This window comes from Triturus cristatus, chromosome 5_1, assembly GCF_964204655.1.
Source record: "Triturus cristatus chromosome 5_1, aTriCri1.1, whole genome shotgun sequence".
Classification (NCBI taxonomy): Eukaryota; Metazoa; Chordata; class Amphibia; order Caudata; family Salamandridae; genus Triturus; species Triturus cristatus.
Window position 1 is genome coordinate 94,433,971 of NC_140587.1, and position 24,380 is coordinate 94,458,350.

The window sequence follows — 24,380 nt, forward strand, 5'->3', positions numbered from 1 at the left end:
TGCATTTTCATAGTCCCGCACGCGAGACTACATATGCGCCCGCTCCAGGAGTGCTTAGCACGTCAATGGAATCAGGCTCACGGGCAACTAAAAGACCTAGTGTTGGTGAGCGGTCGGGCATACAACTCTCTGCATTGGTGGAATCCACAAAACCTTTGTAAGGGCCGACCGTTCCAAGAGCCTGTTCCACAAATAATACTGACGGCGGACGCGTCTCTCCAGGGATGGGGAGCTCATGTACTCAATTACACAGTGCAGGGACTATGGACAACACAGCAAAAGAAGATGCACATCAACCTTCTAGAACTGATGGCAATCTTCCTGGCAATGAAAGCATTCAAAGTACACCTGTGCAACAAGGTCGTGTTGACCCGGACGGACAACATGACCGCCATGTACTACATACAGAAGCAGGGAGGAACACACTCTCCACAGTTGTCTCATCTGGCTCAGAGCATGTGGAAGTGGGCCATTCAGAGGAACATATTCCTCATGGCAGAACACCTCCCGGGCAAGGACAACCAGATGGCGGATCTGCTCAGCAGACACAGCCACCAGATGCACGAGTGGGAGCTACATCCATCAGTACTCCAACCGTACTTCCAACAGTGGGGTCATCCAGAGATAGACCTATTCGCCACAAGCGAAAACGCAAAATGCCAAAGCTTTGCCGCCAGGTTCCCACATCCACAGTCGCAGGGCAATGCGATATGGATGAACTGGTCCGGCAGATTTGCGTACGCTTTTCCACCAGCGCCATTGATACCGCTGGTAGCACGCAAACTGCGACAGCACTCACTGACACTCATCCTAGTTGCTCCCACATGGGCGCGCCAGCCATGGTACACCACCTTTCTGGAACTTTCCGTGGTGCCGCATCAAAGGCTGCGGATCAAACCCGCGCTTTTGACGCAGAACCATGGAGAAATTCAGCACCCAGATCCGCAACAGCTGAACCTGGCAATCTGGCTCCTGAAGTCTTAGAGTTTGGCTACCTAAACCTGCCACCTGACTGTATGGAGATCATTAAGGAAGCTAGGAGACCCACTACCAGAGCTTGCTATGCAGCTAAATGGAAGAGGTTTGTCATTTACTGTAACAACAATGACATTAACCCGCTAGACGCATCCATTCAAAATATAATCTGTTACCTCTTACACCTCTACCGATGCAATCTGGCATACACCTCAATACGTATCCATTTGACCGCAATAGCAGCCTATCTCCAGAACAGGCAGCACCTCTCTTTATTCAGAGTGCCTGCCATCAAAGCTTTCTTGGAGGGACTTAAACGAGTAATTCCCCCAAGACACCCACCGGCACCGGTGTGGAACCTCAACGTGGTCCTCACCCGACTGATGGGCCCACCCTTCGAACCTCTACACTCATGTGAGATTCAATTCCTCACCTGGAAAGTAGCTTTTCTAGTGGCAATCACTTCGTTAAGAAGAGTTAGTGAACTCCAGGCACTAACCATTCAGGAGCCATTCATACAGGTTCACGCAAACAGGGTCGTACTACGTACCAACCCCAAATTCATGCCTAAAGTTATATCGCAGTTCCACATGAATCAAACTATTGTACTGCCTGTTTTCTTTCAGGATCCACAAAATGTCGCTGAAAGAATGCTCCATACACTAGATGTCAAAAGAGCCCTCATGTACTATATAGACAGGACTAAACACTTTAGGAAGACAAAACAACTTTTCGTTGCCTTTTCTCCACAACACAAAGGCAACGCCATCTCCAAAGCAGGTATAGCCAGATGGATCGTTAAATGTATTCAAATTTGCTATCAAAAGGCTAACCGCACATTAACGATTCCCCCACGAGCCCACTCAACACGTAAGTTAGGGGCATCCATGGCTTTCCTGGGAAACATTCCTTTACAGGATATATGTAGAGCAGCCACATGGTCCACTATACATACATTTACCAAACACTATTGTGTAGATGTACACTCAAAACAGCAGGCAGCTGTAGGACAGGCTGTTCTCAAAACTCTTTTTCAGACCGCTGCAGCTGGCACTGGTAGCCGCCGCTAAGAGGAGGTACTGCTATGTATTCTATGCACAGATATGAATTCAGCAGCCCACATGCCTCGAACTGAATATGCTACTTACCAGTATGCATCTGTTCTTGGCATGTAGGGCTGCTGACATTCATATCGCCCACCCTCCTCCCAGGCGCCTGTAGCAGCTGCAGCTCTCAGATTTACTGTATAGCATGGTCATCACTTTCTGTATCTACTCCTTCACTGCCACAATGGCGAAAAACAATCTGAGGATGGAGAGAATGCCCATGCGCACTGTGGTCCAGGGGAGGAGTCACCTATCTCAGGATACTTCGAAGACTCTTCCAGGACAACAACGTGCAAACATCCGGACCCAACACTAGGCGGCGATCTATGCACAGATATGAATGTCAGCAGCCCTACATGCCAAGAACAGATGCATACTGGTAAGTAGCATATTCATTCTTCCACGCTCCAAGCAATGGTGGCGCTTCCGCCCCCCACAGGCGCGCTATGTTACGCTTTGCAATTGCCAGCCCCAGTGTTGCCCACAGTTTGCCTTTTACTGGTAGGTCCGTGGGGTCCCAGATGTTTAAGAGGCATTGTTTAGCTTCAGGCCGCAACCCTACCCCCCCCACACCTTGCTTATACAGTCATGTATTTTTGCCCAGTATGCTTGAACCCGCGGACATTCCCATAATACGTGAAGAAATGTTCCTCTGTCCCCACACTGCCTCCGGCAAAGCCCATCCGTACTCCTCCCCATTAACACCAGTCTGGTGACCGAGACATACACCCGGTGTAGTATTTTGAGTTGTATCAGCCGCAGTTTTGCCGATATCGCCACTTCTTTAGGGGAGGAAAGCGCCTCTCTCCATTCCTTCTCGTCAATTTCGAGGCCATCCGCCTCCCACCTCCCCTTGAGGGGCCCCAGTGGATCCGGGGAGTGATGTATAAGTTTTTTGTAGGTGAGGGATATGGCCCTTTCATGTAGGTGCCCGTCCAGCAATCTATCCTCTAGAGGGGAGGATTCCGGGATCGACATCCCCGGCAGAATGTTAGATTGGAGAGAGTGTCGGACCTGCATATAACGGAAGAATTCCGTGTGTGCCAACTCGTGTGACTGCTGTAGAGAGGCAAAGGGCGCCAGCCTCCGCCCCCCAGAGGTCCCCTATACGGGATCTACCGATCAGATCCCAATTACGGAATACCTTAGTGTGTCCCAAGGACCCGAGCTTCTCCGATACCCAGAGCGGGGTTGCCTTTGTCAGTCTGCCAGCCCACCCCAACTTTCAGTTAACAATATGCCACAATTGGACCGAGTGTTCTGTAGGCCCCGTGAGATGAAACTTATTGGGTCGTGAATAGAGTGCAGCCTCAAAATTCCCTCCGGGGAGGATCCACCTATCCATCCCATATCCGGGGTCGTCCCCACTACCATACTTGCCCTGATTGATAGCCGCGAAATGCGCTGCCCAGTAATATTTGCGGCTATCCGGCAGGGCAATGCCCCCATCGTACCACACCAAGGTAAGTTTCGGGAGGGCTATGCGCGGTGTGCCACTCCACAGCAAGTCCTGCTGAGCGGCCTCAATATCTGCAAAGTATTTGTGTGGTACCAGATCTGGGTAGTTTTGGAGCGCATACAAAAACCGCGGCAGGGCCATCATTTTGAATAGGGCCGCGCGACCCAGCAGCGTTAGCCTTTTCCATGCAGCCACATCTCTCTGGAACCTCTGTAGAGGTGACCTGAGGTTAGTCTCAAAGCGTGTTTTTGCATCTCCGGAGATGTAGATACCGAGATATCTGAACCCTTCCGTGGTTATCTGGATCGGGCAACCACTAGGAACAGGAGGGGGGGGGGGGGGGCCCGTGCAACACATAAAGCAATGATTTTCCCCAGTTGATACTATAGCCGGAGTATTTCCCAAAGCTTGTAAGGATGTCCAAGGCCACCCGGAGTGATTTCGTGGGGGAGGCAAGGTAGAGTAGGACATCGTCTGCATATAGCGAGATCCTGTCCTCCCATCCCCCTGCCCATCTCAGCCCTCGTATCGAGGAATCCTGTCTTATCCAGGCAGCCAGAGGCTCTAGGCAGAGTGCAAACAGTAAGGGTGAGAGGGGGCAGCCCTGTCTCGTCCCCGTCTCGAGTATAACATTGGCATGTATTTTGTTGAAAAGGGCATTTTATTGCGCAGCGTGATGGAAACTGCCGATGCTTGAGATCTCCTTGTCTATTCACCAGCGCACCATCCTTCTTTTCACAAAACATACGCGCTTAACGTCGGTACAGCTTGCACCTTAATTTTCCCTATGGTTCGTACTCGCACATGCGTAAGAATAGCAGGATTTTCTCTATCTCCGATCACCAGCTTATAAACACACGCGCATCACATTGGTACCAATTGCGCTTCTCTCACCATTTGATTTCCAGCAGCACTAGTGTCCCTTCTCTTCCGTGACCTCGCACTCAGGGCAGACTTGATTCCCGTAAAGGCAAATCGGGGAAAAAAACCACATGTAAGATGGCCACTCGACTGCGCGATGGCGCGCAGAAAATTCTTCTCTGGCCAGACACTGATAACCAGGACAACGTCCAGACGCTAGACGCTCAGGATGTGGCACAATGAACGTGCTGCCTTTCTGCTAGGACACACGAAGATTCTACAACGTCATCAGTGGAAAGGTGCCTCAGTGAAGAGCAGTGCTACGCAAACAAATTATGGATGGCATGCTGACTGAATCATACATTCACCCCCGTCAAGAGATCTGGGTTAAATCCATCGTTCTTTTGCTCACCATGCCACCCCAGTTTAGACCCAACCATATGCAAATCAGTCTTGACCCTGTGCCTCATGGGAACAGTCCAGACCGAACTGCCAAGCCAGGTCCTCCTTGGGCCGAAAAGAAGCATCCTGGGACCGGTTTCAGGGTATGTCACCCTTCTTCAGCCAGGCTAGCTTGAATCCAGTGGCACAGTGGGCAAGGGACCCACATCTGGGCATACCCAGCCCCATAGGGCGAAATGTGCTACGCAAACAAATGATGGCAGTGAAGAGCAGATCGGCACCGAGAGACTCTGAATGTGTTTTTGCAGCAGGCAGTCAAGTATACAGGCAACAAGTAACAGATCAGCACTCACCAGGAAAGCGGTGATTTCACCAAGTAATTGGGTACTTGCGACTGGTCAATCAAAGGGTCTTATCTAGAGTAGTGTTAGTAACTCACGGCAATGCATGGGGAGAGTTCATTCGGAGTTTGCAAGTTACAAAAATAATTCAGTTTAAGGCCCTATACATCGTACATCACGCCATGTTTAACAAACATTGGCATAGCCAATAGGTCTTGCCTTTGGGACCTTATAAGTGTTTAGCCATGCAACAGTTGATGTTGTTGCACCAAGGATATTGTGCTGCATAATTAAATACTTATAAGGCCCCAAAAGCGAGACCTATTGGCTATGCCAATGCTTGTTAATATTTACGTGGCGCCCTTGGTCCCCCTGATTAGATCCTATGGCTTCAGCCTTACCTCATATGCAGATGACACACAAACTGTAGTGTCGCTGCTACCGGCACAAGAATCGGGGATGAGCAAGAAGTTTCATGACTGCATGGAAGCAGTTAAAACCTGGATGACGCAAAACTGCCTGAAACTAAACTCTGGCAAAACCGAGATTCAAATGTTCAGGAATAAGGCCAATTTCTGGACCCTGGACTGGTGGCTAGTAGAACTGGGTACCCTCCCTAAACCCACGAGGAAGGCTAAAAATATGGGTGTCATAGTGGATGTTGGACTGAACTTCGAGGATCAGATAAAGACCACGACCTCAGTCACTTTTCACTCTCTTAAACTGATTAAAAGGTTAAATCATTCTTGCCGGAAGACGGTTTATAAACTGTCATCTCATCCCTCATGTTGTCACGGCTGGATTACTGCAGCGGGCTCTACTTGAATATTCAGGAGCGGCACCTTAATAAACTGCAGATCCTGCAAAACGCGACAGCAAGACTTGTGACAGGTACTACCAAATTTGTATCTGTCGCCAAGGAAATTAAAAGACTACATTGGCTGCCAGCAGGAAACGGGTGCGCTTCAAGTCTTTATGTACAGCTTTCAAGGCGCTGCATGGCCAGGGTCCTGAATTTCTGAAACGCCGGCTCCAATGGTGCATCCCCAAAAGAACTTTGCGCTCACTAGGAGCCAAACTAGTGAGCGTACCACCCACGAAGAAAGCTATGTGGAGTGAAGAATTTTCATCACATGCGCAGCCAAGGCCCGGAATGACCTCCCTTGGAATCTGACGAACTCCACTGACCTCCTTGTATTCAGGAAGGAAACAAAAACCTGGCTTTTTAGCCTATAAAATCTTCCACTGACAACTCCCCTGTAATCTTGATCTCAGAAGAGTTAGCTACCAGCGCCAGGGCACCCCCGGGTAACCGGCGCGCTTTAAAAATGCAACTAACATAACAGAACACATGTCCATAAGGCAGAAATGCAAACTAATGGAAAATACACCTCCTGGCATCAACAGTCACAGGAGCATAGTCTGGGCTGTTCTCGCCTTCATTTGCACAGCTCTGCCACCCAGATAATGCTACAATTCCGCCTTGATTTTCTTTAGTACGGTCCATTTTGCTATATTTCCTGGATTTCAAGGTTTGATTTTGAGTTGTAGACTTGAAGTATTTTTAACTTTTCATAGTAAATGATTATGTACAAACATTCTGTTGATGTGACCTGTGTTTGCACTGTTAATATTTTATAGATGCACAAGATGTGCTTTTCTGACATCTAGTGGTTTCAATCAGAAAGTACATCTTCTGTATCAAAAGATTCTCTCTGACTTTAAACGGTAAAATAATTCTACCCGCTTGATGGGTCCTGGAGCATATTTGTTATAATAATATATATATATTGATAACATAAGTGTAGGTGGGCTTAACTTGCGTAATTCAGTGTAGCGAAATTACGTGGCATTCCCTAGGAATTCCACAAGATTACGCTTGAATTACGCAAGAAGAGTACTATTGCGTTTAGTGCCATTTCTTAGAGCAAAAATGCTCCGTTGCGTCCAGAATGGACACCAGGATGCATTTTTTTGCAAAGAAATAGCGCTGAATGTAACAGAACATGAATAGCAAACAATTGCTTTAGGATTTTCCCCCAAACAGGATTAATTGAGTTGCTATCGGTAATTCTACATCACAGAGTAACACTGATTTACCAAAATTACTGCGGCGCAATCATAATTCTGCCTAGGCCTAAATTTAAGAGATTGTTTTGGGTCATAGTTGCCATCAGCCAAGTGTATCATAGTACCTTTAATGTAAACACCACTTTTTTTTTATTTTTATTTATTTAAGTAAAAGGGAGATGGAAGCAGTGTAGCACTGCCCTTGCCCCTTAAGCGATATGAGATACTGTGCTAGCCCTTCATAGTCAGTGAGGTAATTTGATTTTCTTCTCTGTGGGACAGCATTCTAAGCACTTTCTGCTGACTGAAAGGTGTTTTTCCCTTCTGTTATTGTTGTTGTTGTTTCTTACACTGGGTATCTTAGGTGCCCACTGGGTCTTTTTCTGGGAGTGATTTTTGTATTTTTTTTTTTCTCTTGTGCGTTTTTCTCTATACCCTTCTGTTACTTACTGTGCCTTTGTGGGTTTGAGATCCCATCCTGTGGTTGTAGAATGTTTAGGGAAAACACCCTGATATTTCTGTGCTTTGTCTTCTGCCCCTGCATAATTGAAGACTGTGGCCTTTGTTTGAGAGACTGTCTAGGCTAGAGTTAACAAATGAGTTTGCCCAAGAGCTAAGAAAGCAAGGTTTGCAAACAGGGTGGGTCAAGACGTCCAACCTTCTCTGCCAGCATGTTTCTAAACAGTGCTTTCATCACTTTAGCAGGTGGGTTGAAAGAGTCACACAGTTGTCCTGCATCAAGCATTAGACAAACTATTTGCATACCTGTTAAATGGTAGCGGCAGTCGTAGTCGATAACCTTTCAAGTATTGCCCGGCGGTAATCGCCTCTTATACCATTCCTTATACCATTCGATGCTAAACCAATAAAGAGGCAGGCGCCGGAGACTGGAAGGCAGGAAACAAAGTTTTATTCTGTCGGAGTGGAACACATCAGATCAGACAGCGAAGTATCGTCACGAGGTGCTCTAACTGCATCTCTGAGACCTGGCCTCTTATGCACACGTTTATGACTTTATTGCAGGGTTATCATACATGGCACATTCTTGAGATCACTTTGATGCATGAAAGAACATCCTCAGAATCCCCGGCTCAGATCCGATCCCACGCATAGCTACAGTAGAAGTTCTCACCCCACCCGCAGTAGGAGATGGCTATCACACAGCAGGATATTCCGCCAGTTCCCGGGGGTGTGTGCAACCGGTCGGGTCTCAGGGGGTGGGGGCCTTGATCTGCTGTAATCCCTTTGATGTGGGGTGTTTCCCTTACAGTAGGGGCAATAAACTGCATCCGCAGGGCTAGGTGATGACCTGGGATCGGTTCGGACAATCGGGCGCGGAGGAAGGGGGTTATCAGAAAGGATGTATGACCATGTATGGGATGAAAGGAGGTGTTGGTCAGGCACGGGGTGCGATTCCATGGCAGGGTCGCGCAGAAGGAGAGGTTTTACGGCCCATGTATGAGAGAGCGGGGGTGGCCAGCGCGCGGGGGATGTTCGCAGCGCCTGAGGGGCGCGCTGGTGATCGGCAATGAGCGGGGAGAGAGAGTGGGGTGCCTAAAATGGCGGCCGTGCGTTCGCTGTGCGTGGCGCTGGGGAGAGGCAAGATGGCGCAGATAATGTTCAGTTACAAGCTAAATTTCCACATACCGAAGCATAGAGTTGTAGAGTATTCTGAATATTCTGGGTTGATATTAAGGTATCCCTTGATATTGATAGATTTTTGACATCTGACCCTTAGAATGCCCCCTTCAACATTGAATGCATCCCGAGCAGTTGTTTATAGGTCCTGGAAAACAATGTCCACCTTGTCTTTACCTCACCCTTCACAACCCTCATCCTAAGAACTTCACTGCCACACTTGCATCGGAAGATGTTTCTTACACCCACACCTTCAGATATCGCTTCAGGACCTCCATGTAGGGATAGAAAAGAAAAAATAATTTTTAAATGGTATGTTCAAGGGATGTTGGAAACTTAATCAGCTTGTTCATGTTCTCTTTTTGAAACGAGGGCCCCAGGAATGGCAGCAACCACACTCTTTGCAGACCAGAAACACTTTTGAGGGAGCGGCACCTTCAGCCTCTGCTGTAAGAGTCTCTCCCAAGTAATGTCTCAGTCAGTCTTTCGCCATCTACGAGCGCAGCAGTGGGAGGAAGCGTCTTTTGGCATGGTAGACGGTAACCAATGATAAGTTGGTGTGCAATACTGTACAAACAGGAGATACAATTTGTGAATTTGCATACACCGTCCCAGATAGATCTCTTAAGTGTTGGACTGGCTGGTTCAAGAACTTGGAATCCTTTTGCAAAAGGTGCTCTCTACTGCTTCAAAACACTCAAAGAACAAAAAGATGTTCATCCGTATCTTAGACTTCAAAACCTCGAATAAATGCATCAAAAGATCTTAACCAAGGAAGCTTCATGTGTGTCAAAGTATATTTGAGTTCCAGTCTGGAAAAAAAAAAAAAAAAGGATTTTCCTTCCTTTAAAGGTATAAAAGACACATTATTACGGAATCAACAGTTTTGGTCTGAAGTCAGCCCCGGGCCCTTCTTGAAGTGTATGGCAGTGCTAGCACCTTTTCTTTCCTTCTGTGGAAAGAAACTTTTGTTTATCCAGATGTCAGCAATGGGGTCTTAGACACCTTCTTGGTAACTTAAAGATGAAGATGGATTTACACTATGACATAGGTCTCTGAGTTGGTGTGAACAAATCCCTTTAATCCGGACACAGTGCATTCAGTACTTGGGTTCAGAACTCTTCACAAGGAGATTAACTGTCTTCTTTGCAGGAGAGGTGTTCCTCTCCTTCAAATAGAAATGTTGTCCTCTATGTTTATCATCTTTCATTAGACAGTCGATCCTTTATGGCGTCTTGTATTTTGCTGTGTCTAAGGCACCAGATGGCATGCAAGACCTTATTAATTAAGGAATTTTACAATCTAAGTGGTATCTGCAGTCAGGGGACTAGAACAAAAGAATCCAGAAGATTACATTAGTCTTACTGTCCCTGACATGGTATCTGCAGAAGAATTTACTCCGAGATGTCTGTAACAATGATTTGTCTTTGCTTGAAAGACATCCACTTAAGTTTAGCGAGGCATCGTGTATGATTTAACTGCTGCTAAAAAGTGGTGTCTGAAAGTGAAGAAATTTCACTTAAAGATGTTGGAGTTCTCCAGCAGTGGACGTTTCATATGTTTGTAATGTTTGAATCATGTTCATTCATCGAGCTTTGAGACCCCACAGTAATCATAGATGGCAAAGCTGAAGCCCTTTTTGTTAGTGGGGTATACCAGCCTGCTGCTCCAGAGGTGTATAGAGGGGGCTGGTTGCCGGGCCTGGCCATCGACCATGTGAAGTGGGTGTCCTGTGCAGGTTACCAGCCCTTGCTATGCATGACTTAAGTTGGCCTGGACTTTTATTTTTCCTACATATATTGTAAGTTCAGTTTTTAATGATGTGAAACGTTTAAAAAAATGGATTGTCTACTGAATGTCTGGAGCCATTGCCCGATGTTTGACATCTCATTAGTTCTCTAAATATTGGTGAGTGATACAACATTCTGACAGATCTAATCTCTTGGTAACTATTGTGTTCCTCCTGTGTCACATTTTGTTCTGTTCTTTGTGTTGGTTAGACTGATTAAAAGCAATCTTTTGCATCTGATTTCTTCTCTTTTGTAAGGATGAGTCCTGTGGTTCACATAAAAGAAGAGCCCCTCAGTCCGAGCCCGCAGATAGAGGAAGTCTGTCACATGGACTCTCCTGTCGTTGAATCTGCACTTTCGCCCTCCACTTTCATAGACTCCATCCTTGAGGAGAATGAGACCAGCGTCACCACGAATAGCTCTGCTCAGCCCCAGGAAAAGTGCCTCAGTGTCGCCTGCCTTGACAGGTAAGTGCCTCTCTGCACCCTTTAAATTCATCTAGTATAAGTAATGCGAGAGTCACATAGGCTGCAGGAAGAATGCAGACAAGCCACTCATTTAGATGCAGCTCTGCGTTCTCCTCTTCTACTGCTTAATCTGTTCACACCTAGTGATGTAAATTGCATGGGAAAGGGTTATGTGGGATTCATTCACTGAAGACAGCATTACAGTGCTACAGGGTTGTGTCTAACAAGTTTTTGTTCTTGTTTTAGCCCATCTCTGTGCAGGTAAGGACTATCCGTTCCTTCCAGAAGCATGAATGTTTAGATTTAAGGGCATACAAATCTAATATAATTTCGAATTAGTGCCTGATTTGCATTGACATTATGATTAAATTGTGTCTATTGGTGCCCTACTGAGAATTCTTCTTTACTGCAAATGCATCATGGGATAGGACATTGTTTTCCTTTCATTTGGCTGCTGGTACTCTTATTGTGTTGCAAAATGTGGGGTGTAGACATGTCTCAGATTGGCTGACTGCCCCTTGGACTGGGATGTGAGTGAAGGCTGACCTCTCTCTCCTGGATAAGTCAAATTCCTTGTAGGCTTGAACCGGTCTCCAACACTGAGATATCAGTGTTCACAATGCTTGGATCAGAGCACAAGGATTGTTCTGCTTTGGTCCTTTTGACACAATCAATTCTTCCTTCATTAGCTATTCAATTAGTCAGTGCTTGCCTTTGTCACCAAGGCATTCATTGTCAAAAATGTTCTCATCTTCCCTTTTTTGGGTAGATTATTTTGTATTCCAGACCGTACCTAATCTTGGTACTACATTTGCGAAGGTAGTGGTTCTATTATGAATGACTGGCCGAGCTAATGGGGAACTACAATGTATCGGAGGCTGTAGAAAGATGGCTCCTTAAAAGATATATCAGTAATCTGATATACTGTGTAAAGAGTCCAGGGGTTCCCTCACTAGTGGACAGGGCTTGCAATTCAATCCCAAAGTGCTCTCTTAAGGGGTAGTGTGGTCAAGCAGCCTTAGGATTAACACAGGAGTGTGAGACATTTGCAAAAGATACACAATGACTAATAAATATAACACAACTCAAGATGGAGATCCAAACTAATTTATAAAAACAGCAAGTATCTTCATAGGTTTCGGGCATCAGAGAAAAATTGTTCAGATACAGGTGGACACCTTTGGTCCTCTTCTTCAAGGCCCAGGGGTGTCAGTGCAGAGGTGTCTGGGCCTCTCGTTTTCCTTACCAGAGCATTTGCCGTCTGGAGGGCTGCATGCCAAGACTGCAGGCTATGTCGGGGAGTCCAGGAGGGGTGAACCCCCGATGGACTCTGGTTCCGGAGGGCTTGGGAACCTTTTTGGCACCGTTGGCCCACTTCAGCTCGGGCCGGAAGCAACTAGTGCAGTGGTTGCTTCAAGTGTCGGGTTGTAGCGGTTTCGGGGATTCTTCTGAACAAGTTTGCTGTTCACGGGAGGTCTTGCTCTTTGTTGAAGGCAGGCCTTCCTCACAGGGTTTTGGGGGCACACAGCTGAAGAACGAGATGTAGAATAGATGGAGAGCAGCAAACAGGTCAGCGGGGCTGGAGCCAAGTCAGGTGCTGTCTTCAATCTTCTCTGCTTTCGCAGCTCTTCGTGTCCTTCATAGGTCATCAGGATCTGCTTCTCTGGTGCCAGGGGCTCCCCTAAATACTGACTTTAGGGGTTTTAGGGGAGTGTAGGGTAGTAGACAATGGACTACTGACTCTTGCGATCACTATGCCCCTATATGACCACTTGGCAAAACCCTCTCCCAGAATACCTAGGTATCCCATCACAAAGATGACTACCTTGAAAAAATCGTGTTCAACCTACAGTAGCCCACCTTAGGGGTGGTACTAGCCTGGAGGTGGCATGCCTACTTGACTAGCTCATTTTTATGCCTGTCCAGGTGTCAAGGAGGTTCTGGACCAGGGAGGTGGCTTCCTCTCCTGTGAGGGGAGCCAGATTTGCATTTCAAAGGCGGAGGCTTCTTTGAAGCTTGCCAACCCAAGGAGGCAGGTCATCCTGTGGGAGGGGGTGTTACACCCACTTACCGGACAAGCCTTTGTTCTGGGCCTCCTGCGAGCAAAGGCTCCCACCCTAGGTCAGAACAGTGTCTCAGGTGGCAGGCTGGCATAAGTCAGTCAGCAAGTACACCAGTGCCTGGTAGGGTTTCAGGGAGCACCTCTAAGGTGGCCTCTGGGTGCATGTATTGATTAATCAAGCGCTTACATCAATGTGGGTTTACCAATACAAGATGTTTGGTACCAAATATCCCTATTTTCAGTAAAGCCATCATGTAGCTGCAGAACTTGTTTTCACCAGCTTCCAGTACAAGGTTTAAAATGGCTTCCCTGGTCACTTGTACTGGCAGTAATAGAACTGACCAGCACAGGGGCATATCTGCTCATGTAGTTATGCCCTCACATATAATATTAAGCAGCCTGCCTTACGGCTGTTATCCCTGTTGTAGGGGTGACTTACAAATATTACGTGCAGTGTTAGGGTCATGGCACAGGGGGATGTGTAACATGTTGTTTCACTTTTGTCTGCACCAAGACACGCAGCCTGCAATGGAAGTCTTGCATGTGCTTGGTGAGGGGTCCATTAGGGTGGCACAATTCTCGTACTGAAGCCCTTAGGGACCCTCTTTAGTACCTCAGGCCCTAGGTACCAGGGTACCATTTACTAGGGACTTACAGAGGGTGCTAAAGGTTTTGCCAATTAGGGGAATAATTGTCCATTTTTAGGGAAAGAACACTGATACTGCAGACCTGGCTAGCACAAATCCAGTACACTTCAGCCAGAGTTGCATCTAATGCCAGGCAAAAAGTGGGGGAAAGTACTGCAACAAAAACCGAGTTTCCTACAGAGGCCTACTTTGTTATCCCTTCCTTCAGCAACATTGTGGGAGTCAGCGCTGAATAGAACTGTATCCAGAAATTTGATGTTAGCTGTGTTGCATTTACCTACTCTTGGTTTTTAATGAGGTCAGTGCATTAATTTTAGAGTGTTCTCTATTTTGGGCCTCAACACACTTGTCCGTATCATGCAACTATTCAAAACTGCTGCGGGTAAACAACTGAAGAAGATACGTAAGAGCTACAGCTAAAGTGAAAATGGCCTTGTAGTGTCTCTTCTGTTGAAATCACTTGTGGAGCCTCAATTAAATGTTAGTGCTGTTTGAGACACAGTCTTGGTTTATGGCTGGGGTCCATCCTCGTGGCCTAGTGAGGAGTACTGGCAGTTGAGACTTTGGAGGTGAAGTGGGACTTCAAGACTGTCTGTGGCTTTTGTGAGTGTTTTTCAGGTGCTCCAAGGGTTTGTTGTGGTGAGACTTAACAGCCACTGAATGGCTCTTTATAGATCATTAACTCAGACTCCAAGAGATTTTTGACGCTTAAAGATGGAAGGCTTAAATTGATTCCTCTTCATGTCAGTAGAACTGGGGAAAGAAGAAAAATTCCAAAAAACAGTAGGCTCACAGTTCGAGTTTAGTGACCAATAACATCGAATAAAAAAAGAAAAATGTTTTGTGATGAAATGTAATTGTTGATGTTGACGTCTACACTGACTGAAGGGACCTCAAGAAGTTATCAAATGTTTAGGGAGCACACGGGCAAGGTGTCTGTCTCATTTGTATGGGTACCAGACATATCCTCTATTTACTACTGCATGCTTGAATTGCACTTTGCTTCTTAGAGGCTGACACTCAGCATTGGTGAATAACTAGAAGACCCCTCATAAGGCTGCTTTCGGTTAGAGTTACCTAGTTCCAGACACTGTAGAACAGTGGTCACTGGCTGTACCTGTTTATAGGGTGGTGACATGCAGCTCATAGTGCTGTCCTTGATTATTAGGATGCTTTCTGCCAAGGTCATGATTTGGAGCTCAGTCACTTAGCCAGACTGTATTAATTGCTTGCATTTGTAAAACATGAAATGCAGCTTAGACCTGCGTGAGCCTGTTGGTTGGTAGACTGGGGATTGCAGGTGCAGCACAGTCGCTTGGAATGGAAGGAATGCTTGAATTAATCTCAGCCACTGGTCATTACTTGGGAACGTATCCCAGTCTATCGTGATTAGGCCCCCAGCGCCACCTCAATAGACCCAGTCACAGCCAAATCAACTTTGACCCTGCTCCAACATGAACAGTCGAGCCCGATTTGCCAAGCCAGGTCCTCTCTGAACTAGACCACACGCAACACAGGACTGCAGTGGACATGAACAGCTATAATTAGGAAGAACACTTACTTGTGTCCTGACTTTGTCATGGTTGAGAATTTAGGCCTGGTCAGTAGCTGCTTAAGCAGCTACACTTGCATGAAAGTTTCAGGAGGGATGTGCCATTGAATTTATGATAATGGCATTTTTTTCAGTGAAGTTGAATTGTCAGACCTCTTCAGGAAGTCTTTCCTTTAGCAGTAGGGATGCAGAACGTGTATTTCATAGGAAGGAGCCATGTGTGATCAATCCCTCTCTGATTTTATTCTGAAAGGCAGTGTCTTGTGAATGTCACAGGATGTTTTAAAATCTGATCTATTATTGGTAGCTTGTTTCAAGTCCTAGCCTTCTATAATCTGGACAACAGAGGCTGAACATAATCTATGTCTTATTCCCCAGTGCTCTCCGAAGTTTAGTAAATTACTTTTTTTTTTAAATCTCGAGTAGGAACGGACTATTGTGAGAATTGAGGCGATTTTGTTAAGGTTCCGCTCAGTTGGCAACAGTGTACTCGGGTTTTGTGTTTTCTGTACTGACATGTTCTGCTGGATCAAACCGGTCTACAGGGTTTTGAAGTATGATATCTGGCTTCTGCTGCTACATCGGAGCCAGTTCAGCGTCATCCAGAGTTAAAAATCGTTCATGCTGCTCCCAACTTAAATGAGGGCTCAAAGATGCTTATACTGGTGTTATCTTCACCAATGTGGTGGGCTTCCAAAAGTCTGGCATGCTTCATGTCATATACTAGAGACTCCGCAGTTGTTGATAGTGATGTCATGTAATGGCAGACCCCCTCTAAATGTTGCACATTGTGTGTCTTCCAGTTCCCAGGGTCAGGCGTACATCAAGTTTGCAACCTCTGTTTACCAGGGGCCGCAACAAGTGTAGAATAACGTCCACAGAGAATACAGTGCTTGTGGTGTCTTCTCGAGCGGCATTTAAAGAAGGACTAGATAGCACCAAAGTGCTGGCTGTGGGAGTGTAGAATTTCCCCCTTTCTTCACAGTTGACATTGAGATGGTGAATGCGTCTCCTTTTGAGGCAGACTGAGTCAGGAGTAGGTAAGGCGATTCACTGGGCTGCATGAAACCCTAAAGTGGTCAAATTTCACAGGCAACACTCAACCAAAAGTTCTCAGTCATCAGGCTCCTCTGGGCAGGGCTGAACTCGGACTACCAGTTTCCAGACTCCATAATACCTCAGAACGAGGATTAACAGCAATATGGGATGTCAACCACATATGGAGCTCTGGACCTGAGGTTCTAGCCATTGTAACTACAAGACACAGAATGTAATTGACTTAATGATCCAGACCACCTTTAAAAAGAGGATTGTACTTGGATTCAATCCCAAAAATTTTGAAAAAGCATCTGTGTTGATAAAAACAAGGACACCTCCAAATACATAAATGTTCAACAGTCACACTGACCTCGACCCTAACAAAGGTTAAAGTGTCACCCAGCCACCAGAAAACCACTCAACATAGCCAGTTGGGGGGAAATGTATGCTGACTTTTGAGGAAGCTAATTTGGAGGAAATTAAAATGTTTCCAATTCCCCAAAAAGTAAAGTCCTTGACAGCCATAGTGCCAACACCTCCTTCCCCTGCGCCCACAGTATGACACTATCTCAGATGAGGACTTGCGGGAGAAGAGCTGAGCACGGTGTTGTATGGCAAAACTAATAGAGAGGCCTTGGAAACATACCACGTTAATGCATTGTGGTAGACAGTACAGTACACCATACTGTCAGTGAGACGGGGGCAGTGCATTATGGCTTCATCATGAGTATGGAGGAGGAAGAGTAAAACTTTGAGGTCTAAGCTCTTTCCCACACAGAACGTGCAAATCAGTACCTTCTGATGTTGGACTGTTATAAAACTATCTCTCGCAACTTGAAGGACCCTGTTACAATCTTAAGTTATTACTCAATTATTGGGGAAAATATATGGCAGCCCAAAGAATAATCTGCATATTGGCGTCATGTCACAGCTAGACTCCCTAGCAGTGCACATTGCTTGTAAAAGATCATTATTGCAAGCTACATGAGATGGTGCTCCCACTGATAAAGATGGCAAGCAAATTAAAGCAGCAGGCAGGGTGGCAGCAGTGAAGTGACACCTTGCCAACTCAAAATCTTAGCTGCCATGACCATCACCAGAGGGAGCAAATGGAAGAATTATTTCAACATTTTCTAGATACATTGAGAATAAGGACATACAAAATTGTGCACAATGGAACGGTCATTTCCAATGTAAGGATTATTCCAATGTCGGTTTCTCCTGAAGGGTAGAGGAGCGTCGCCCTCTTGCTGCGAGCGCAGCAGGTAAACACAAAAAAATTAAATAAAACCGCAATGCCATTTTATTATAGTCTGCCACCGGCTCACGCTGTTATAGTGTGAGGGTAGAGCTGATTCCTATGGATTGCAGGATTACTGGTGCCACTGCAGATGTCTGATTGGTCGGCTATCTTTTAACACCCAGCCTGACATACGTACTTCAGAGCAGCAATCCCAGCGCTGTGAAACAGCCGGAGGCTTGCTGTCACAGGCCCCTAGCCTCAAAATGCCCAACAGGAGAGCAGCTCTAAGATTGGTTGGATTTGCGTTGCACTTGGCAGGAAGGAAGTCCTTCCCTTTCCTGCTAATCGTCACCCCCAGGATCCCGCCGGGAGTGAAGATAGACACCAGACAGAGGGGTAGCAGGATATATGGGGAGTTTTTCGGCATCGCGCCTCAACAAACCATATTATGCGTGCATTGGATAATGCTTGACACATCCTGTTGATAGATCTACACAGTTATTGTCAAACTGCATGCATTGTTGTAGTTCTCCACCCTGTTTGATGGAGAATGTTTGGCCCAATTGTCTCTGAGATGTTGGGGAAAAAATTGAGGATACCAATGCCGCCAAATCCATTAGTGCCTTAAAACACCAGGCCCTTTCTGTGAAAATTCTCCAATCTGCAAAACAAGCTGGGAGATCAAAGACAAACCTATGCAGTGGGACAGCAGAAGGATCAACATCACCAGTTCTACAAAAAGATCTCAGTAAAGCAGCACATTTTTGCTTCCCTCGAAGATGAGAAGCAGACGCAACCAGGGCTGAAAATATAACATCAAGGAATCTGGGTATGCATTGCAAAGAGAACTGTGGTCCCAAAGGTTTATTTTCTAATATAAGTGCTTGTTTTTTCTTTAATACTCCTAGATAGTGTAATCCGGTCCTTCCTCGGATATCTGTGGCAGTGGCAATCTGAATCTAGTGTGTGTTGAAGACACATAAGTAGGGCTAGATTTATTTCCTCAGTATCACTCAGTTGTATTTTTATATAATTTCTCTTATAAAAGTCAGTCAAGGTGGCGATGTGTGGTGCTAATTGAATACATGGATGTTCATATATTGTGCAAAGCAAAACGTCGATGATGAATCAAAATATGTGAGTTAGCAACCGGAGTCAGCTCAGCATGATCTTCAGGACTCTCTACTAGTTAGTTTGGGATTCAGTCTTCGTATTAAAATTCTTGACATTCCGTCTGTGTTAACTGGATGGAGTCCATGGATCTCATCCAGCCTAACACCAATCTTCTGGCTTCATCATGGATCAAAACATAGGTCACTTGTTCCCAGTTCGAATTGAATTGGTCCAAAGGTTGCTTTAGCAGCAACAGTGTAAGTGTCGGTTAGCCATTGCTGATACACCCCCCTCACCCCCTCCTAATTAGAAGCTTCCCGGGTTAATGTGCTAAATGAGGACATCGGGTTACGTTAGCTGTAATGAGTACAGTTGTGTGTTAGTATGTCCCTCATCAGATTGTGTGTGAATAGAACCAGGAGGTAGACCCAGCTGGTGGAATATGCCTCCCGCCATATCATATGCCCAGTCCTCACTCCATCATGTAAACTAGGAGTACAGCAAATCCCAATGTCACAGAATTATACGTGATATCTAAAATGCTATGATGTGCCGCAAGAAAGACTGAACACATCAGTCAGTCTTTGGCTTACACAGGCAGAAGAAAGGTTAGCCTCAAAACACATTTCAGCACATGCCATATTGTAGTTGGCGACTAGCAGTGCATCGTCCACTTACCCAGAAACTCATTATCCATGCTCTGTTTATATTAACCACCTGTACTCTTGCTTAGTGACTGTGCTGTATAAATGGGGTATTTAGTAATCTTGTTTTGCTTGTATCTTTCAGTTTGACTTGCAGTCTGCCGATGTCAGAGATCACCCATCTTTTCCCCAGCCCTTCTTCTCCTCAGTGCAGAGCACAGCAAGGGTTAGCATGACCATGTGTTATACGTACTTTATTGAACGCAGAACTCTCTCCCAGAGAATACTTGGAGAAGAGCTCTGCATCAGTGTTTCATCCAAGAGAAAGTTTGTTTAGGGAGCTTCAACCCTAGCTTGATAAGTTTTCTCATCTGACTTTGCTGATGTATTGTGTAGGCTGTGTAAATACAACTTGTGATGGTTTAGTAGTGTGTTCCTCTTTCAATAGTCTTTTGATGATGATGGCATTGTAGTTGTGCAGAATGTACATTTGAGTCTAAGACTGAGAGCCACATTGCTACGCCATGAACTCACTGTCACATTATATTTACTTTATGAGGGAAACTCTATTGACGTGTAGGATAATGAAACTCTCAGGGTGTACTGTTGCAGGGATTCTGCTTTTGCACAGAACTATGCGCAGGAGACCAGGACCTCAGAGAATTGTGGTGTACCAGAAAATTCCCCTCAGAACCCAGAACCCCTTATCCGACTAGCTTAGTATCCCATTCGCTAGCCTAGATCTAGCTAGGCGGTCCCTATGTATAGACAAACCAGAACAAGCGACTTAGATATTTCTCAGGAGTGGTGGGAATCCGAAATACCTGTTCGTATCTATTTGTTAGTCCACAACATAATAATACAGACATGGTAAAGTTTAAAGAGTTTATTTTATAAACCTCGCGTCCTAAGATGCAGTACTTTGGCTAACACTAGCAGACTAACAGTACAGATCAGAACCATAAGCATTATTACAATACCATACAAAATGAAAGGAGCAATCATACTTAATAATGACAGTGGTATACACCCACACTCCTTTCACTAGAATCTAATACATTATTATTATTAGACTATTAGAAGGTCTCTTAGGCTAACAGGGGGGACCCCATACCGTATAGATCAGCTTAGTAGAATCACATCAAAGGATCAGCTCTCTCATGCATCGGCTCTTCTGTTCGAATGAATGTAAAACCAAACTGTTCTGCAATATTAAAGACGCTTGTCCTTCAGATATTGGCAGCTGTATGCATGATATGTCTAACAAGTGGTACGATCAATCTAAACACAACACTGTACCTTCTAGTGACCCAGACGCGTTCTTTGCATGATGTACAGACCAAGGGCACATTTCACAGTTAAGAATGTGAAACAACAGTTTGTTATCCTGTAAGGCAAAGTCGAGTCCGCATTTCTAAAATGAATAACACATAACAGTGTCGTGTGCAGCGCAGCAGAAACGACAAGCTTGCTTGCTAACAATGATCTCGTTTATGCTAACTTAGTGTTGTAAATAGGGCGTGGCTTAATCCATCCTACCCCCCCCCCCCCCCCCCCCCTCCCATGATCGGAGCACGAACCAATAGGGATACACTTATCAAGAGCGCAGATTTCAAGTGATTCAGAACGGAACCAAGGGCATGAACTATAAGTCCATATAAAGTAAGTGTAAAGTCCGAGAATAAAAAGGAAAAAAAATCAGTTTAAAAAACTTTCGTAGATAATTAATAACCCCGGATGCACCCTGGATGCACCCTGGAGTGACAATGTCAATCAGTCAATCCATAAAGGTATAAGCACCGTAAGTTGCAACAGCTTCCGAGAGGAAATCATTCGAGTGTTCCGCAAAAGTATCCGCCGTCCAATTTAACAAGGGAAAGGAACACACGTGTTCAGCAAGTATCGGAGCATCCAGCACCATGATAGGACAACTGTCAGTCTCCTCGATATAACTCCTTTCAAGGAATTCAATAGTCGCCTCTCCGATATCCCAGTTACCAAGGACTCCGTGTGCAGCACCCAAAGCCATAAACCCGACACCGGAACAATCAAATTCATGAGCCACTAAGGGACACATTAGTTAATCAAAATCCGGGTCAGGTCACGCCAAGTTTGACAGGCACAAGTCCAGAGCCCATTGGAAGGGACAATCTAGGCAATGAAAGACAGGTTGCACACACGTAAAAAAGGGAAACCAGAAAGACAATCCATACTTGACGCTTAATACTGCCAGTGGTAAGGTGCCGTAGTAATCAAGCATCCGGCTACGAAGATGGAGCTGGCGGAGCATGCTGTCTTGCAACTCCCGGTGTGCAGCCATATCGAAGTGCGCAAATCAACAAGAGGATCCCAGCCCCCAAAGCGAGGAGCAAGGGGAACCCTCCGAAGACACTCGAAAAAATAGAATGTAAAAATGCGGGGATCCCTTCGCTTCGTCCAGCTTAAGATACTCCACCGGGTTTACATGACGGGGCCAAGGCTTCTGCGTATGGGCTATGCTGAGGATGGGTTGTGTAAGCGTGGGTGTGGTGCTTTGGCGACTTTTTTGCATATTTTGTGGGAATGCCCGAAGGTGGAGCGATTCTGGCGTGGTGTGCATGAGGTCCTGCGAGTGGTTACGCATATCGCGCTGCTGCCTGAAGCGAGGAGATGCCTGCTGAATGTGTGGGAACCAACTGACTACTCGGTTCCGCAGACGCGATGGGTGACTCTGGGATATATGATAGCTAAGCGTGACATTGCTCAACTGTGGGGATCCCAGAGGCCCCCGGCGGTGTCGGCCTGGAAAGAACACATGGATTGGTGCATGTTCCGAGAAAAGGTGGTGTATGTGGCGAGGGGTAAGCCTGGGGCATGGGTGAAGGTATGGGGCCCCTGGAACGCCTACCGCGGGGGTATCTGCGCGCCACCATTGCTGCCTGCGGCCTCACCAGCCCCGTCCCCTTAGTTGACTCCTTTCTTAGCCCCGAGCACGGAATTCCCCCAGTCCTCGATCTGTTCCCCTTCCCCTCTTTAGACTCCTGTGGATGGCTGGGGTCCCCCATTCGGGGAGCACGTGCTGTTACTGTCGATTGCAGGTTGCCTTGCGGGTGTGGTTTTTTGTGTTGTTTGTGTAAAATGAAACCGTATTGTGGGGTCAGAGTGATGTGGCCCACGACGCTGATACCTCCTGATTTTGCTCCTCTGCAACGTCAAGTGTTTTTGTATGTATGTCATATGCTCCTGTCATTCTAGCGGCCGGCCGGAAGGTTGTAGGCCCATACCTGTATATTTTTGAGATGGCAATAAACGGTTTCCAAAAAAAAAAAATGCGGGGATCACACCAAAAACAGTCTGGAAAGATGTCACGAGGCCCGAGCCCACAATTTTAAAAAAAATGAACAAGGCCAGTCGTAGACGAAGCATTAAAGATAGTTTGAATCAAGGTTCCAAAATGGAGGGGGAGGTCAGTATTTAAAAGAGCTTGTACCTCAGTGCGTGTGTTCGCCACATTAAGAAGAAATGTTTCACGGGAAGAAGTCAACGCAACCTCTTTTTTAGACAAAAGAGCCCTTATTCTGCTCATCCTATTGAACTCTGCGTTCAAGGTTGGAATCGCTGGCCAGATGGATATATCGAGTCGGCCTTGCGGGGGTGGGAAAAGGACGTTATTACAGCAAACTACTTTTTGCGAAACAGTTACTATGTAAGGAATACCCACTAGCATCCCACAGCAAGCTTCACTATTTAAGAGCAAATAACTACCGTTGGCAAGCAGCTTAAAAGAAGACGTTATAACTGGCATTGGAATCCCCTTTAGGACACAAGCTAAATTAGGAGCGTGTATATTGCAAGCGCCATGTAATTGTACATGTCTACAAACCACAGAGTGATCAGGAGCGGAAGTGCATTCTTCACCTTTTAAGTAAACCTCCTTGCCATCCCTTACGCATCTGTAAGTGAACGGAAGTGACCAAACTTCGTGCAGGAACGCATCACCAAGTTGTTCATATCTGCCAATGGCATAATGCTTCATGCACGAACTAAATTTGAACAAACTAAAAGGTAAAGTGACTAATCCGTTGATAAGCCACACGGCTGAATTCAACTCCGCTACAGAAAAAGGTAAAGGTTCTAATTTTTCAATGTGCAGCAATGCATAAGTTGCATCTTTCATGGACATGAACTGCTGTTTTTCTGTCAAATTAAAAGGAAGGAACAATGATGAAATATTCATGTAATCCCAAGGGACTTTCCCTGCCTTTAACGTTTGTAATGTCCATGCAAACTGCATAATTGAACGCAACTGATTTTGGCCATGATACAACACAGACACATCATCTTGTACAATGTCTACGACAGAAGAAACAATATTATCTAATGTATAAATTCTAGAAGACAAAGTATTAATACTATTATCTATCACAGCCAATACTTTTTCCATATTGGCCTGGTCAATAGCACGTAATCTAGAAGCAGCTTCAATTTGCGACAATTTCCAAATTTCATTGTAAATAGCATAAGCCCATCGTTTAGACCTGCCATGTGCAGGACCCTTAATAAAATCATTCAAATCTATTTTGTCATTTAAGCGTGATAAATGAAGCTTAACTGAAGTTAACGTGGAATGTTGCAGCCATGACTGACATAATTTACCTACAGAGTAGGTAGTCACCGTGTGTGAAGATGTGAAACGAGGGTCAACCCTAAGTTGTGTATACCCTGGAGCCAAATCCAGAAACCGACGTTGACAGGAATCTGAGCTTGTTTGCCACACCAACCAACCCTCAGGATTCAATGTTGAAATATTGAAGGTGCTATTGGACACAAGGGACTGCAACATAGTAAGGGACAGATCTGAGTGATTCTCCCAACCAGGATAAGCACCCAGATCCGGGATCGAGGGCGAAATTAATTTTTTAGATATAGCCAATCCAAAACAAGTGTTCTGAAAAATAGACGAATTTAAAAATAATATATGGTTTGGGATAAG

The 24,380-nt window shown here is 45.7% G+C and overlaps 1 protein-coding gene across 4 annotated transcripts in view; it reads left to right on the top strand.

The window, feature by feature from the left end:
* The window catches only part of HSF1 (heat shock transcription factor 1), a 490,333-nt gene that overhangs the window by 307,149 nt on the left and 158,804 nt on the right, over positions 1-24,380 (top strand). For 2 of the 4 annotated variants that reach the window (XM_085604483.1, XM_085604484.1), the window contains exons 9-10: positions 10,900-11,109; positions 19,554-19,634. In XM_085604483.1, coding sequence (XP_085460609.1) covers positions 10,900-11,109; positions 19,554-19,634 — 291 coding nt within the window. The remainder of the gene's footprint in view (positions 1-10,899; positions 11,110-19,553; positions 19,635-24,380) is intronic. The other 2 variants (XM_085604485.1, XM_085604486.1) reach the window with 1 other exon arrangement.